Source organism: Trachinotus anak, unplaced genomic scaffold (assembly GCF_046630095.1).
Source record: "Trachinotus anak isolate AG129_WGS33_773 ecotype Australia unplaced genomic scaffold, CSIRO_AGI_Tana_v1 ptg000011l, whole genome shotgun sequence".
Taxonomy (NCBI): domain Eukaryota; kingdom Metazoa; phylum Chordata; class Actinopteri; order Carangiformes; family Carangidae; genus Trachinotus; species Trachinotus anak.
In genome coordinates, this window is record NW_027273862.1 from 4665133 (window position 1) to 4679133 (window position 14001).

Consider the following 14001-nt stretch of genomic DNA (forward strand, 5'->3'; position numbering starts at 1 on the left):
CTCACTGAGAAATAATGGTAATATGTGAGCGAGCGCAGGTTTCTAAATCTAAATCTAAAAATAATTGGCTCAGGTGGGTGTTTTAATACATGCATCCAGTTTTAGATGACATCAGAGCCGATCCACTCATCACCTCTCTCTACTGACTCATCTCTTTTCATACTTTTCAGTGTGTGAGTGTAGTGTTAGCGGTTTGTTTCAGTGATAACCCTGTCCTGCATGGGAGAAGATTTTCTTTTTTTTTTTTTTTTTTTTTTTTTTTTTTTTTTTAATATTTCTCTGTTAGTAACTCTTTGTGTTCTCTGTGTGCGCAGTGGGTCCCAGTGATGATGAGGACAAGCAGGAGAAGACCTTGTCACAGGTCTACGATCGCCTCCCTGAGGGACGCTCTCCTCTGGACATCCTGAAGAAGAAAGAAGAGCGTGAACGCATTGGTAAGCGTGACCACACAGGCTGAGCTCAGGAGAAAGCAGAACACAGTAGATCACAGTAGAGTGTCAATGACAGAAGACCTGTTCCCTCTTCTCTTCCTCTTTACTCTGTTGTTCTCTTGTCTTCCCTTTATTCCTCTCCTAATCCATTTAATGGTGACTTTCCCTCCCTCTCTCCAGGTAAAGCACACATTCGACGGGCCATCCTGGGTCACGAGGAGGCTTTGAGGATTTATGGTTTGTGCCATGACCTGAACAAGCTGGAGATCCTGGAGGACATTTTAAAAGCCAGTCACCAGCGCTCACTCAAAAAGCAGAGTGAAAATGACAACGAGGAAGAATTCACTGACTACATAGAGGCGCCTGACATCATCTGTGAGTGTTTTTAAGAGAAGGCAATGCCACAATCAATGAGAATATCCTGTTAGAGTAAACACAAGGAGCTCAGATAGGATTAGAGTGATTGTTAAGTTTATTTGAGTCTCCATTAAGCGTCACTGAGGTGACAGCTATTCTCTCTGTGGTTGACATAGAAACTCACCAGTAACCTTAGAGTCACCACAACAAACACTTCACAAATGACACTAACGTCAAGCTACCAGTGTGTCGATTTGTGAGGTGTGCTTCTCTGGAAACAGTTCGTAAAAACTGTATTGCGTACCACACCTGCTGCAATCAGACGTGATAAGTGACATGTATTTCAAGGTTTAGATGATGTAATGTTTACACTGCAAACTGTCTGCCTGCCTCTCTACAGGGCAACAGTTAAAATGTGGTTGTGACAGCAAACACTGTGAATGACAGCTTTGTTTTCCTCCCTTTCCCTCCACAGCTAAAACAGAGCATAAAGCAGAGATGGAGGTTCCTGCGACCACAAAGGTGAAAGTCACCGACTTTTTCCAGAGGCTGGTATGTGGGTTACTAATCTTTTTCCACTCACATTGCGGTTTTTTGTTTTTTTTTGTACACCTTGGTTGGTTTATTCAGCAAGTGACATGAAATGACTCTGGAATTTTGTTCATCAAAGTGTTGTTTTGTTTTGAACACCCAGAGTGTATTTTTGTTATTCCTGATTACAACCAACCATGGATGAGAGTCTTGGGAGCTTTGGCACATTTGACCAAAACCTGCTTGTGTCCAATGCCTCCTGGACTTTCATCCAAAGCAACAAATACTAAACTAACACTAACCATGGATACAGGGGCTCTGACCCTGGCTTGAATTCTACTTGGGTTGTTGTGATATTTTTTCATAGGCAGATGGCAGGAGGTGGAGTTTGCAATTACAATTTAGCACTGCTGTTGTGGGAAAACATCTCTACTCAAGTCAATGCTGGTTATTTGAATTTACCTGAAGATTTCATTCTGAAGATGAGGTTTCATGAATCTCTCTAAAGATTGACTTACATTCATGTTATTCCCCCAATAGCACGTCATAAATTCCTCCTGTTTCTAGCTAGATAAAAGCTGAAGTTTGATCCTTTTGGGATTGCTCTTGCTAAAATGTATGAGGTCATATTATTATACTGCTCACATTATCATGGTGGTGGCTGGTGGCTTCCACTGTCCCAGTAACTGGAATCCTCTATTCACATCCCCTGAAAGAGATACTGAATTGTGTTCAAGTACACCATTTCAATCATCTAGCACAGTTAACAAGAACTATAACAAAGAAGCAGCTTCAAACTCGAGACAAGCAAATAACTTGATCTTCATTACCTGTCTCAGCAACAAGACACAATCCAACAAGATCTGCAGAGCAGTGAGAGGCTGAAAAGATAAATCCATTACTGTCTCTCCATAAAATCTCTAGTGATAATTAGATGAGCGTGAGTGACAGGCCTCGTTGTGGCGTTACATACGATTGATTGTCAGGATTAACTGGAGAAGAGATTTTCCCAGCAGATTAGTGTATTAATGCAAGATAGCAGAAGAGGCCTCAGCAGGCTAAATGGGAAAGTAGGACATGTCTGTGATCAGTTCAGTCTAGTGCAGAAATGATAAGTCAGTGTTATTAATTAGAAAATACACTGTTAACTCAGTTTAAGTCATTGTCATTAATAAAATGCTTTCCTGTAACTCTGACTGCCGGCCAGATAAAATAATACATTTTAAGACATCACTTCTGGTTCTATTATTTCTGGATGATTCAGCCATTTTTCTCTTTTTATATCTAAAGGACTAATTGATAAATGCAAAAAAATTCTAACGAAAATAGTTCCCGGTTGTGATTTTGGTTGTGTTGTACAGCTGTTGTTGTGTATACAATACGGCAAGTACTGTGTATCTACATGTTTTTCATATGTGTCACTTGGTTGATACATAATGTTCGTACACCACCTGTCAGTTGGGGTTTAGATGTACATGAGTCTCACCCTGACCACAGTGCTGGTTATGAGGTGTATGTCCGCTGTAGTAGCAGGTCACACGTGTGGATTTAAACCATGTTTAACAAGCCCAAAAAGACACAAGAGGGGATTATTATGCTGGATTTTGGTCTTCCCCCAGGCGTTCACTAAAATCTTTGAACTCTACAGGATACTATCCTCTCGTAGCCTCATTAACTGTGTCTCCTCACTGTCTCCACTCAGGGCCCTCTGTCAGTCTTCTCAGCCAAGCAGCGGTGGACAGCCCCACGGACAGTACGACTCTGCACAGAAGACAGAGACCTGGGTTTCACCCTGAAAGGAGAATCACCAGTCCAGGTGGTTTCGTTGGACCCCCTCTGCCCAGCTGCTGTGAGTTAACCTATATTCTTTGCATTTTTAACTGAACAGGGGAAGATTGATTTTCCATGATGCAGCCAACCCTTGGTTTCAGTGAATGTCAGCATGGTATAAAAATCAGCTTGCAGATACTTGAAATGATCTTGAGATAGGTAATCCATCACAGCGAATATCAGGATTTCATTTATTTTTATCAAAGTACTGTGATGCAAATTGGTGTCAGTTGAATAAACTCCATCTGTATGGCCATATGACATAGTTTTGAGAGTCCATTTTTAGCCTTAGAAGGGTTATCTATGACTTACTCTCACCTTCATTAACTGATGCATCACCAGAGACGTCTGTAGTTTTCATCATCTCCAGGCTGTTGGAAATATTTTAACAAACTATGTTCTTTTAAGAAAATATTTCAAGGACCCTGCTCAGTATTTTCTTTTGTCAAACTTAAACAAAAGCCAGATGCAAAGGTTGCTCAATATAAACTCCATTCAGCAGGATTAACTATCACTGAGTGGCTTTTTCTACAGTGGGAAAATTAAGAGCTTAAAATTTCAGACATGCTGGCATATTGAATATCAAGTTGGTTCAAATATACTTAACCTTTCAGACAACATTCGACTGAATACAGTCATCCCAGAAACCTAAACAGGATTCAGGAGCCTCAAAGAATGTTTGGAGGCTCCCCTCTCCCTCTCCCTCTCCCTCTCCCTCTCCTCATCCTCATCCACACCGGCTGCTAATCCTGTTCAGTCTGACAGCTCATTAAGAGGCGCTGACAAAGAGCAGATTCTTATTAGGCGCTGTAGGCTATGTAGAGAAACAGATTAGTAGTATTGCATAAGCTTAACTAGGCCAGACTCTTTATAACTTTTAATACTGCATTCAGCGGGATTTATTTTAGACTTGACTGATCTGCATCTGCTGAACACAGATCAACTTATTGGACAGAAATAGTTGAGCACATGTAGATAAGACAGATTTCCCACAGCTATGAATTGATGTGCTCTACTGAGTAAAAAAAAAAAGCTTTGTTTGGGGCTAAGGCTCAGTGTTTTCTCTGCTGATCCCAGCTACCTCCAGGGTGTTGAAGGAAAGTAGGTGAACCTGATGTGATTTTCTTTCAAACAAACCCTCCAGTGTAAATGTTTACTCTGTCTGCTGCAGTAACCGGCCCTCCTCTCTAACTCCTCTTCTTCCATGTGTCTTTTTCAGGCTGATGGGCTCAAAGAAGGTGACTACATTGTTGCCGTGGGCGACACTGACTGCAAATGGTCGGGTGTGAGCGACGTGATGCGGCTGCTAAAGGACGTGAACGAGGAGGGAATTGACATCCAGGTGGTCAGCATGATGGATAGCAACCCCCCCATGGTATGCTATGCCCCCTTTCCTTCCTTTTGGCTGAGAGAAAAAGAAAAGTAATCTGTCTGGTTTGTTTGATTGACAAACAGTGACAGTAAAATTGGTCTTTGTATCAGATAACTGAGGAGAGCTCCAGATTTCTCCTTGGAGGTAGTGTTTTCTGCCTGGATAAATAGCCTGTGTGGTTTTTCATGAGAAAGATCTCTTTGTATCTGACCTACATGTACAGAATGCAGCTGTGTGATTCAAATGAATTAAAGTGAATAGATCGATTCTGTGACAGTGACAAAATGACCCAACTTAAATGCTGACTTATCGACTCTATATATATTGATTGAGACTGAATGGCGTCCAAAGCAAGACAGCAACTCTGATTAAACAAACTGTGACTTTCCCTTTCCACTAAATGCCACTGTCAATCTCTCTCTGTCCAGCCTACCAAGAGTGCCACCTTCTGTGGAAACCTGCCGAAGACCTACTCCATGATTTGTCTGGCCTATGATGATGACGACAAGAACCCCAAGTCCCGCAAAGTAACCAAGAAGTCCTCCTTCCTCAGCTGGGGCCTGAAGAACAAGCTTAAGAGTGCCAGCACCCTCAGCCTTCCCACAGCAGACCACTCCAGCACCCAGCCCTGGAATAAACAGTATCCCACCTTCCCCAGCTCCAGCTCCTACAACAACGACAGCGCCCTGTACTGAACTAGCTGCAGACACTAGCTGCAGACTTTTTACTGTCTGCAAGCATTGTGCAGTATGCATATTGAGCCAAGTATGGCTGTATCCAGTACTGTGCTGTACCCATACTGGACCTACTTTGGTACAGTGTCAGTGGCCTTTGGTGTTCCCACTAGAATAAAGAGCAGTAGTGTATGTAGCTTGCTGGTCACCAATGTGGCATCACTGCCAGCTCCCCTGGAAAGTAGCTGTGCTAAATACTGTACATGGGTGCCCTCCCAGCACAGTTCAGTATCTGAAGTGATCTGGACTGTTCACACCAAAACATAATGGAAAATCTTTCTGTACCATGCCAGTATGCGTACAGCACAGTACAACTGCACTGTGGGAAAAACTTACCAGTTATCATTCCATATATATATATATATAATATATAATATATACACACACACACACACACACACACACACACACACACACACACACACACAGCACTGAGACAGGTTTCTAAGTCAAACTGTCATCTCAGAATTGAAGGACGAAAACAAAGTTGTACAAACATGCCCCAGTGTCGGTTTCTGCTTGACTGCAAGGGGGTGATTTTACTGTGGCTTAAGCAGTCCCTTGTTAGCTCCATTGTGTACTGATGTAGCTGTGCACTGTGCAGTTATGTTCTCTGCGTATCCTCAGTACATGTTTATTCCATACTGTACACATGAAGGCTTAGGTCATTGCCACGATATTTGTTGAAACGAGTGGATACTGATCAGTTTTGGGGTTTGAAATACATATATTTTCTAGATACATATGTAGATGTAACCTTGTTGCAGTATGTTAAACAGTGACTGAGGGAAAACAAATTGTGCTCTGCAGTTGTTTTTTTTCATCTGGGGAGAGTTGCTGAATGCAATGTTCTATAAGCTGCTAAAAAACATACATAAATATATATACCTTGGTTCTGTATTACTGTCACTTTTGTATTTGTGAGACAGCCTTTGAAGATTATTGTTTCTGTTGAGTGCCATGCCTGGGACACAGTGTAAATGGAAATATTGGTATTTTAGGTTTGCTTAATGTACCAGTTATGCCACAAACCAAAATGCCTCCATGTCTCTGGTATGTCAGTATGTACCATTTACCATCCTGACTCATCTTACCCACCCTCTTTTATCAGTGCTGCTATCTGGCAGCTTGTCCATTTGTAAGAAGAGCATGAGCTGTGTGTCTCTAGTAATGTGAATCTTGATGTGGTTAAAGGTTATTTTATCTTCAGAAGGGAAGAATGTGGGCACAATGATGACATTCCTGCATTGAATCTAGACAGCCAGTCACCCAACGGGGACTTTGATCAATGCCCACAGTCAGGTTTCTACTATTTGTCTCTACTTGTCTTAATTCTCGTCACATCCCAGATTCAACTGACACTTTGCAGTGTTGGACTATCTCTTTATCTACAAAGTAGATTCTTATACACATTTGATAATCAAATTATTTATGTCATGAAATATACACACAAAAATATATATATATTTGCCTGTAAGTTGTAGGTGTCAGAACTAGTTTGTGAGTGGTCAAGTTGTGAATTTTTTGCACGTTGGATTTCTTGGTTGGTTTCTTGGAGGAATGTATTTTACTAGCCTTGCTAAATCATTTGGTGAACTTATATACTGGTACATTTTGTCTGTGTAAAGATATTTTAACATGTTGTTTTTTTAAACAGTAACACTGAGAAGATATAACACTCTTTACTGTCCCTGTTTACCTAATGTGGTGTCTTGAGTGCCATTTATATTAAATCAAGTATCACAATAAATCTATAACAAGAATGTGCAGTAATTGATACATATTAATAAGTGCCATCTAAGTGTGCTAACAGAGGCGGGTCTACCTACACAGGTATGATGTTTTTAATGATCTTTGTATGCATTTCACAGTGCATAATGACTCTAAATGCCTTGGTGTACAGTGGGGTAAAACAAGTGGTTCGATCCCACTGTATGTGCACAGGGTAACAGCACCTATTCTTCAGAGGTTTCAGGTTGCCTTTTCTTTATCTGTAATCTGTGCTGCATAGCAACTGTGGTGTAAATGCTTTGTTAGTAAGTCTTTGTGTTATATGTGTAAACTCAAATCTCAATAAAACTGGGACAAAACAAATCTCCTGGATTTTTGTTTTAGTTCATAATTGTTGTTCTGTGTATCTCAGTGGTTGAAACTACCAAGCAGGGTGGGAATGAGTGGAATGAAGTTTGACCACACCCCTCACTGAGTCCACACGCATGGGCTATGAACTGTTTTAAATCTGGCCTGCGCTCACATGGCATCCTAATCCACCATCATAGAGAGAAGAGAAGAGAAACACCATGTGATTAAGTTTTACCCATCAGGCCTTTCTTCAACCATACCATTCATAGCATCAGACTTTCTACAATGGCTGGGCAATGTCTGTGTGTGGTTTGTGTGCTGTGTGATGTGCAGAAGGGAGTTCTGCCTGAGTGAAAGAGCAGACTGCTGATCCTTACAGCTTTGGACCTCAGCTGGAAATGAATCCCCCAAAGGTCACAATCTCTGCAGTATTTATTCTTACAGGACAAGTGAATATTGCAGAAATCAAATCTGTTGACATTGCTATGGGCAAAGGGCAGCACTTGATAAAACTCCCACTGCACTGGGTTTTCCAAGTGATTTACAGTCAGGTGGAACTGAAAATACACTTTTTTGTTTTGTTGTGTTTTGTTTTGTAAAGTATAAAGTATATTACACTCTACAAACAGTGTAAAGTGTATTATTATAATCACCCAGATGTGTATAGAAACTAGATGTATGGATGCTTGTTATGACAACATACGTCGGCCTTTTCTGTTCTTTCTTGGAAAACCTAAATTCTGTCACTCAGCTTTGATTAATGTGGAGATACTTAACCAAGTTTGGAGGGTAGCGCCACATCTTTAGATTTGCAGGTATTTAAAACATATTGTGGACAAAGTAGTCTGCATGGAATTTAAATATTTGCATGGTCAGCAATGTGATATGTGTGTAGCGAACACTTTAAAAGGTAATCATGTTTTTAAGGGGGGGGGTCACTGGAGCTGATCATTAAATGGAACAATATCGCCCCCTTTTGGCTAGGACGCTGGTTGTTAAGGACCTCGTTGCCAGGTGAATTATAGCAGTCACTGATTGGCTCCCCTCTTCACTTTTAGCCAATCAACGCTACTTTTGTAGCGACGTGTGTTCTCTTGGTAGAGCGTCTAGATACGAGGAATCGACAAGCAGCCAGCCTGTTGAATATAGTTAGCTTACTCATTTTGCTTTATCGGTTTAACGGCCAAGGAGGACTGATAATTTGAAACATATAACAGCGAGAAGTAAACTTTTGCAATGCTATTAGGCTTCAAGAATACGCGGTAAACGAGTCAAGCTCTTTGCCTAAACTGGAAGACTTACTTAGCTGGTGACGGAAGGGTCAAAAACCTATTTTCCATTATGCTAAAATTCAGCTTCAGGAGAGAGAAAGACAAAGAGTTTGTAAGTTTTCAGTCTTTTACAAAACAAATAATCCTGTCTCTACCTAGTTGAACGTCTAAGTGCTTTTTCTCGTGTATGAACCGAGCTGTCGTTGGTCATTGAAACCACGCTAACTTCTAACTACTTAGGGTTACAAAGGTTAAATATTTTCAGAAATATAGCAGCTTACTTTTGGTAACGCCATTATATTAGCATTAATACCTCTTGTGGTGTATGGTATTAATTTTTTTGACCCAGAAGGTGACAGTGAGTAAAGTGAGGGATATATTGTCCACTACTTACCTTCTGCAATTTGGAAAGGCACTTCAAGAACAATTGAATACTTGACATGCAGTGACCAGTATACAGTAGAAACAGCACACTGCTGTAAGAGGCTGTTGTGAGATTGGTATCACGTTAATCAAGTGGTCATGTTGTGATTATGTTGTCCTTTCCAACCTTTCCCTCCTATGTAGCCTCTGTCTTTCTTCCTCAGTTTGGGTGTTATTTTATGTACTAACTTAAATCCTCCTCAACCATTGTCAAAGAACCAAGGGTGTGTGTGTGTGTTAATGTGTTTTATTCTAACCCTCTCCCTAACCTCTCCTCTGTGTGTGTTGTGTAGAAACATATAGCCCCTGGTTTGATCCCTGCTGCCTCCATTGCTCCAAAGCCTGCTGTGCCTCGTACCCCACCCCCCCGCAGCCCAGACCCCTCACCTGAGAGACCCAGGTACCTAACACTCTCCATCATCTTTATCCAACATCCTTTCATTTTGGGAAAGGATGACACTGTTTCCTGTTAAACAACTGTTTTGCAATGTTTTGCCTGTACCAATTTGTAAGGTTCAATAGAAATTAAGCTTAATAATCACATTCTGTTAAATTCACATCATTATTTGCAGTGGTGAAAAGTTCTCTCAGTGTTTATGCATAGCAGTTGAATGATTTCTGTTGAAACACAGCCTCTAGAATGTGTCTCGCAAGAGTCACTTATTAGGCAACAAATGGGCAATATTGTGAACAATTTTGTTGCTAGATTGTAAGAGATTTTTGACCCATTTGTTCAAGTTGATGCTGCTACTGCATGTACTACATGTGGATCTGGTTTCATCCTGTAAGAGCTTTCACTGTCATACACATCACTAATCTTCATCATTCATTTTCCTTTCTTTACCGCAAACTTAATTGATAGGGTGGAGTTTTTTTCTTTGCTGAACGTACCTTATCAGGGTCACAGGGTTATTGTTGTGCTTTAAAAATGAAGGGGTGGATGAAGGAGACATTTTTTAAGCATTGGCCATGGGGTCAATCATACTACTCCATATGGTGAATGTAAAACAATGCTATCAATTCATTTAAAGAAACTGAGTTTGATAGCATAATAAAACAATGTGTCACATCAATATCAATAATAGAAATAATAAATTATGACCATGAAATTTTGATATGACAACTAGGTTGCATTTCTTGTGCCTTTCTGTTACACAAATTGTCCGTCTCTCCTCAAATTAACTGTGATTTTCCATCTACAGATCAGCCTTAGCAGCAGCCATCTTGTCTTCATCGCTCACGGGACAGACATGGGCCCTCCCTCCTGCCAGGCGGAGGTCTTTCTCTGAGAGTGACCGATCAGAGTCCTTCATATCTGAACCAAACATCAGCACAACACTTTACAATAGGTGAACCTCATCTGGAAAACACACCAGTATTATCAAAAGCTTGATGACAAGTGATTCTCACTACGCAAGTTGGCCTCCAATTTAAACTTGACCTGGGTCTGTATTTATCAAGTGTGTTTGCGTAGAAAATTGGTCCCTGAATGGGCCAAGATGGCACACTGGTTTTTGGTCCTGTTTTTAGAAATAGCAGTAAACCTATAATTTGAGCTCCTTTTAAAGTAGAAATTCTATGATCTTCAAAAGGGGTTGTAAATGTAAAAGAGCCATTTGTAAAATGTGGGATGTGACCTTGAAAAAGAGGGAAAAAATACATATGAAAATATTACCTTTTAGGTTTTGATATAAAGTATATAATATATAATGATAGTATAGGCCATTTTTTTCTTCAGTTTGAAATAATCTGTTTCCTCATAACTTTGGGAACATCTGTCTTTAAAAACTTATCTTGTAGTGGGTCCTATATGAGCCTTAGGAATGTTTTTTAAAAGTTTTTAAATGTAGGCCTCACAAAATAAATTTTGACATGTCATAAAATGAAAAGCATAGGGGGAAATGATAAAATTAATTACACCTGATCTCCAATTAGCTGCTTCAGTTCCAGGGTCATGATATTGTGCAGGCTTATTTAATGTTACACTTTCATGTACTTACGCTTGAATGTGTCAGAGCCATTGTGAATGTTATTAGTATCACCTGTGATTTTCCTAGTATAACAAGTCAAAATGTTTGCTGTGAGAAATGCTTATAGTAGAAGTTAAATAGGTTGTATTACTTTGTCCAGCTAAGATAAATTCTTACCTTCTTCAGAGACAGATGGTCAGAAGATTTGGCTAGCCGGCCACACTTGTCCTCCCCTGACCACTCAGAGGAGGAGCTGGAAGACAAGCAGCAGGAGTTAGATAATGAAGAGGATGAGGAGGACCATATCTATCAAACACTGGACAGAGGGGAGACTTGTTCAATCACAGAACCTGTTTATGCTCTGCCATTAAAAGCTAAGGTAGGGTTTTACAGAAAGATCTTGTTCTTCTGTTTGAGCTTTTACAAAGTTTCTGTCTATGGTTCTAATCTTAATTGCAAAATGTTTTCATTGAAAGCAAATTAGAAATGTTCTTCTCATCATAAAAAAACTGCTGTCAAAGAGTTTTTTAACAAACCACTTCACCTCCAATTGCAGTTGTTTAGTGGCCAACAACAGAACATTGCACTGGGCAGCTGCCAATAACTCATTAGAACAAGAACAGCACAGGTGTAATTAATTATCTAAATAAAGACATGCATTACATCTAGCAGAGCCCTGTTTGTACACTGGCTCACTTAGACATTGTTATCATGTTGTTAGTTACACCTGTGCTTCTCATGTTATGACATGTCTGAATATCTGCTTTAAACAAGGGCTAGACATGGACAAACACTCCTTTCCTAACCACAAAAACAAAGCAAACAGATTGAAATGTTAAAATAAGATAACATGGCAGGAATACACAAGTAGAAAAAGTTGAGCAATTAAAATAGTAATTAAATAAAAATAAGGAACTGAATAAGGGATCAGAATAAATTATACTCATCATTAGTGTATCGTTTCTTAGCATCGGTGCTTTTGACATTTTTCCACATTTGTAGAGAAGAGTAGAGAAAATACATTTTTAGTGCATTACACAATGGGAGGGGATTTAGTGAAATTACATTTATGTATACAGTATTTTGTTATGTAGATTCTGTTAACTACAAATCTGGACAGAGCTGAAAGAGAATGATATATTTATGGATTTGGAGCTTGGCCAATCATACAAGGAAGTTTTGGATCGTGTCACAAACATAAAACAGAATCTGTGTTGTTTCTACTTTTATGTGGGTCTGCTGTGGTGAAACTACAATGTTGCTTTGCTTTAATTGTTGTTGAGGCAAGAAATTGTGGGATGGCATTTTCTACTTTCCTTTCGTCAAGGAAGGTCCAGTGTTTTCTATGCTTAAGGAGATAAGAAGGAAGGCATTGAAGCTCCTTTCCTTATCATTTAGAGAATCTGATCATGGCTGCCACTTAGATACTTCCGGGTCATTTCACACAGTTGGAACCTTCCTAAGCAAAAAAAGTTGTTTTGACCACGGCAAGGTCTGTGTTGAATATGTATGTTGAAAGGGTAAAATATCTATCATAGCTTTTATAATTGGTTTACTTTGTAATGCCTCTGAAGCTTACTGTGGGCATTGTGATACCCATCTTACCCACTGGGAGGCACAGCTGTACAAAGAATAAAGGTGAGTCTTATACTGTAGAGAAGTGACCTGTACAGTCTTTGTTACAACTTTAACAGGATCTGGTTAACCTAAGTTGTTGTTTTTATCTCTGCCAAGGAGGTTATGTTTTCACCTGAGTCTGTTTATTCTGCAGTATTATGCAAAAAGTACTGAACAAATTGGCACTGAACTTGGTGGCGAGATGGCGCATGGACCAGGGAGGAACCCATTAAATTTTGGGCCGGATCAGGATCATTTAGTATGAATTTGAATGTTTGGTGTATGTTGTTTGACATTGGCCTTGGCAGAGGTCTGTGCTCTGCTTAATCAGTGTTAGTTGGGATTTACTTTTAACTATTGTTCCTCTTTGCTAGTGCAGTTTTTTCTATGCCTTTGTAATTGTGATTTACTGTAGTCATTGGCTACAGTGTATTAATAGTGGGTACTTTTTTACCCAGCCACACCTCTAAAATGTCTTTCTCTCAGTGCCTGGAATGTCTTGCTTTACCTACTCACTGTCAAGTCTTTTTCCATGGTCTATATAAAATATGTAATTTCTTCTTGTGTGACAGTATCCCAGTGATTATATCTCCAAGAGTCTGCTCTCACAGACTCATGCTGTCCTATTCATGCTGATGTCCTGTATGCTGCTTTGGTTGATAACCTATATGAGTCCCAGTGGGCTCTATTCCCCCTGTCAGTTGTTTTTCCAGGCTGTTGTTGAGTCTAGCTGCCTGCTAGTTTCTTCACAACACTACTCAGTCAAAGTTAGTTGGAAATATTTTAGCAACACAAAATAAGATGTTGGTATTACTTACACCATGATATCAGGTGTTTACACAGTGTAGTACTTCATATTTTAAAGTCTAACAGAATGATGTACCACTATACAAATAAGATCCATCAGTCTGTACCTTCATAAATCTGCAAGACTGTAAACAGACAGCCACATTCATCAGCTGCCGTCTTTATTATGCAGGAGGCAGCATTAGGATGTGAGTGGGTATGAAAAAAATCATTGTACTGTGTTTGCATGTGAAAATATGATTAATCATGTGGTTGCTATGCCTCTTTTAATCGTTGCATGAACAGGTTATAGTTTGTTACAGAGCAATCTTCCTCAGTCATGTATTTCATTCTTCGCTTCTTTCCTGCTCTTCTTTTTCAGCTGCGACTGCTATTTACACTTAACTCACCAGTGTAACTCATTCACATTGCTTTAATTCACAACAATGAATGTCTTATGTGTATTGTCACTTTGACAAAAGCCATAAATGCAGTGGTCTCTGAAATTGCTTCGCACAAAAGGGATCCAGGCAGCAGGGCTTGGGAAATCACTTTGAAAGGAGTCACTCACAATCTGTCTGACTGCCTGTTTGTCTG

At 39.9% G+C, this 14001-nt stretch overlaps 2 protein-coding genes and 1 long non-coding RNA gene across 6 annotated transcripts in view; 2 read left to right on the plus strand and 1 right to left on the minus strand.

Moving 5' to 3' along the window:
- Nucleotides 1–7349, plus strand: part of rhpn2 (rhophilin, Rho GTPase binding protein 2) — a 31241-nt gene extending 23892 nt beyond the window's left edge. Inside the window, exons 10-15 of one of the 2 annotated variants that reach the window (XM_071488273.1) lie at nucleotides 315–434; nucleotides 612–806; nucleotides 1264–1340; nucleotides 3022–3168; nucleotides 4369–4524; nucleotides 4950–7349. In XM_071488273.1, coding sequence (XP_071344374.1) covers nucleotides 315–434; nucleotides 612–806; nucleotides 1264–1340; nucleotides 3022–3168; nucleotides 4369–4524; nucleotides 4950–5216 — 962 coding nt within the window. In that variant the 3' untranslated portion in view covers nucleotides 5217–7349. The remainder of the gene's footprint in view (nucleotides 1–314; nucleotides 435–611; nucleotides 807–1263; nucleotides 1341–3021; nucleotides 3169–4368; nucleotides 4525–4949) is intronic. The other variant, XM_071488274.1, reaches the window with a different exon arrangement.
- Nucleotides 7350–7497: 148 nt separating this feature from the next.
- The window catches only part of cep89 (centrosomal protein 89), a 63197-nt gene continuing 56693 nt past the window's right edge, over nucleotides 7498–14001 (plus strand). For all 3 annotated transcript variants that reach the window (XM_071488271.1, XM_071488270.1, XM_071488272.1), the window contains exons 1-4: nucleotides 7498–8720; nucleotides 9325–9431; nucleotides 10234–10380; nucleotides 11188–11380. In XM_071488271.1, coding sequence (XP_071344372.1) covers nucleotides 8679–8720; nucleotides 9325–9431; nucleotides 10234–10380; nucleotides 11188–11380 — 489 coding nt within the window. In that variant the 5' untranslated portion in view covers nucleotides 7498–8678. The remainder of the gene's footprint in view (nucleotides 8721–9324; nucleotides 9432–10233; nucleotides 10381–11187; nucleotides 11381–14001) is intronic.
- On the minus strand, nucleotides 9442–13993 carry LOC139627491 (uncharacterized). Its single transcript, XR_011692579.1, has 3 exons — nucleotides 11546–13993; nucleotides 11179–11254; nucleotides 9442–10346 (listed from the first exon to the last, which is right to left on the minus strand). It is a non-coding gene; the product is annotated as an uncharacterized lncRNA (long non-coding RNA).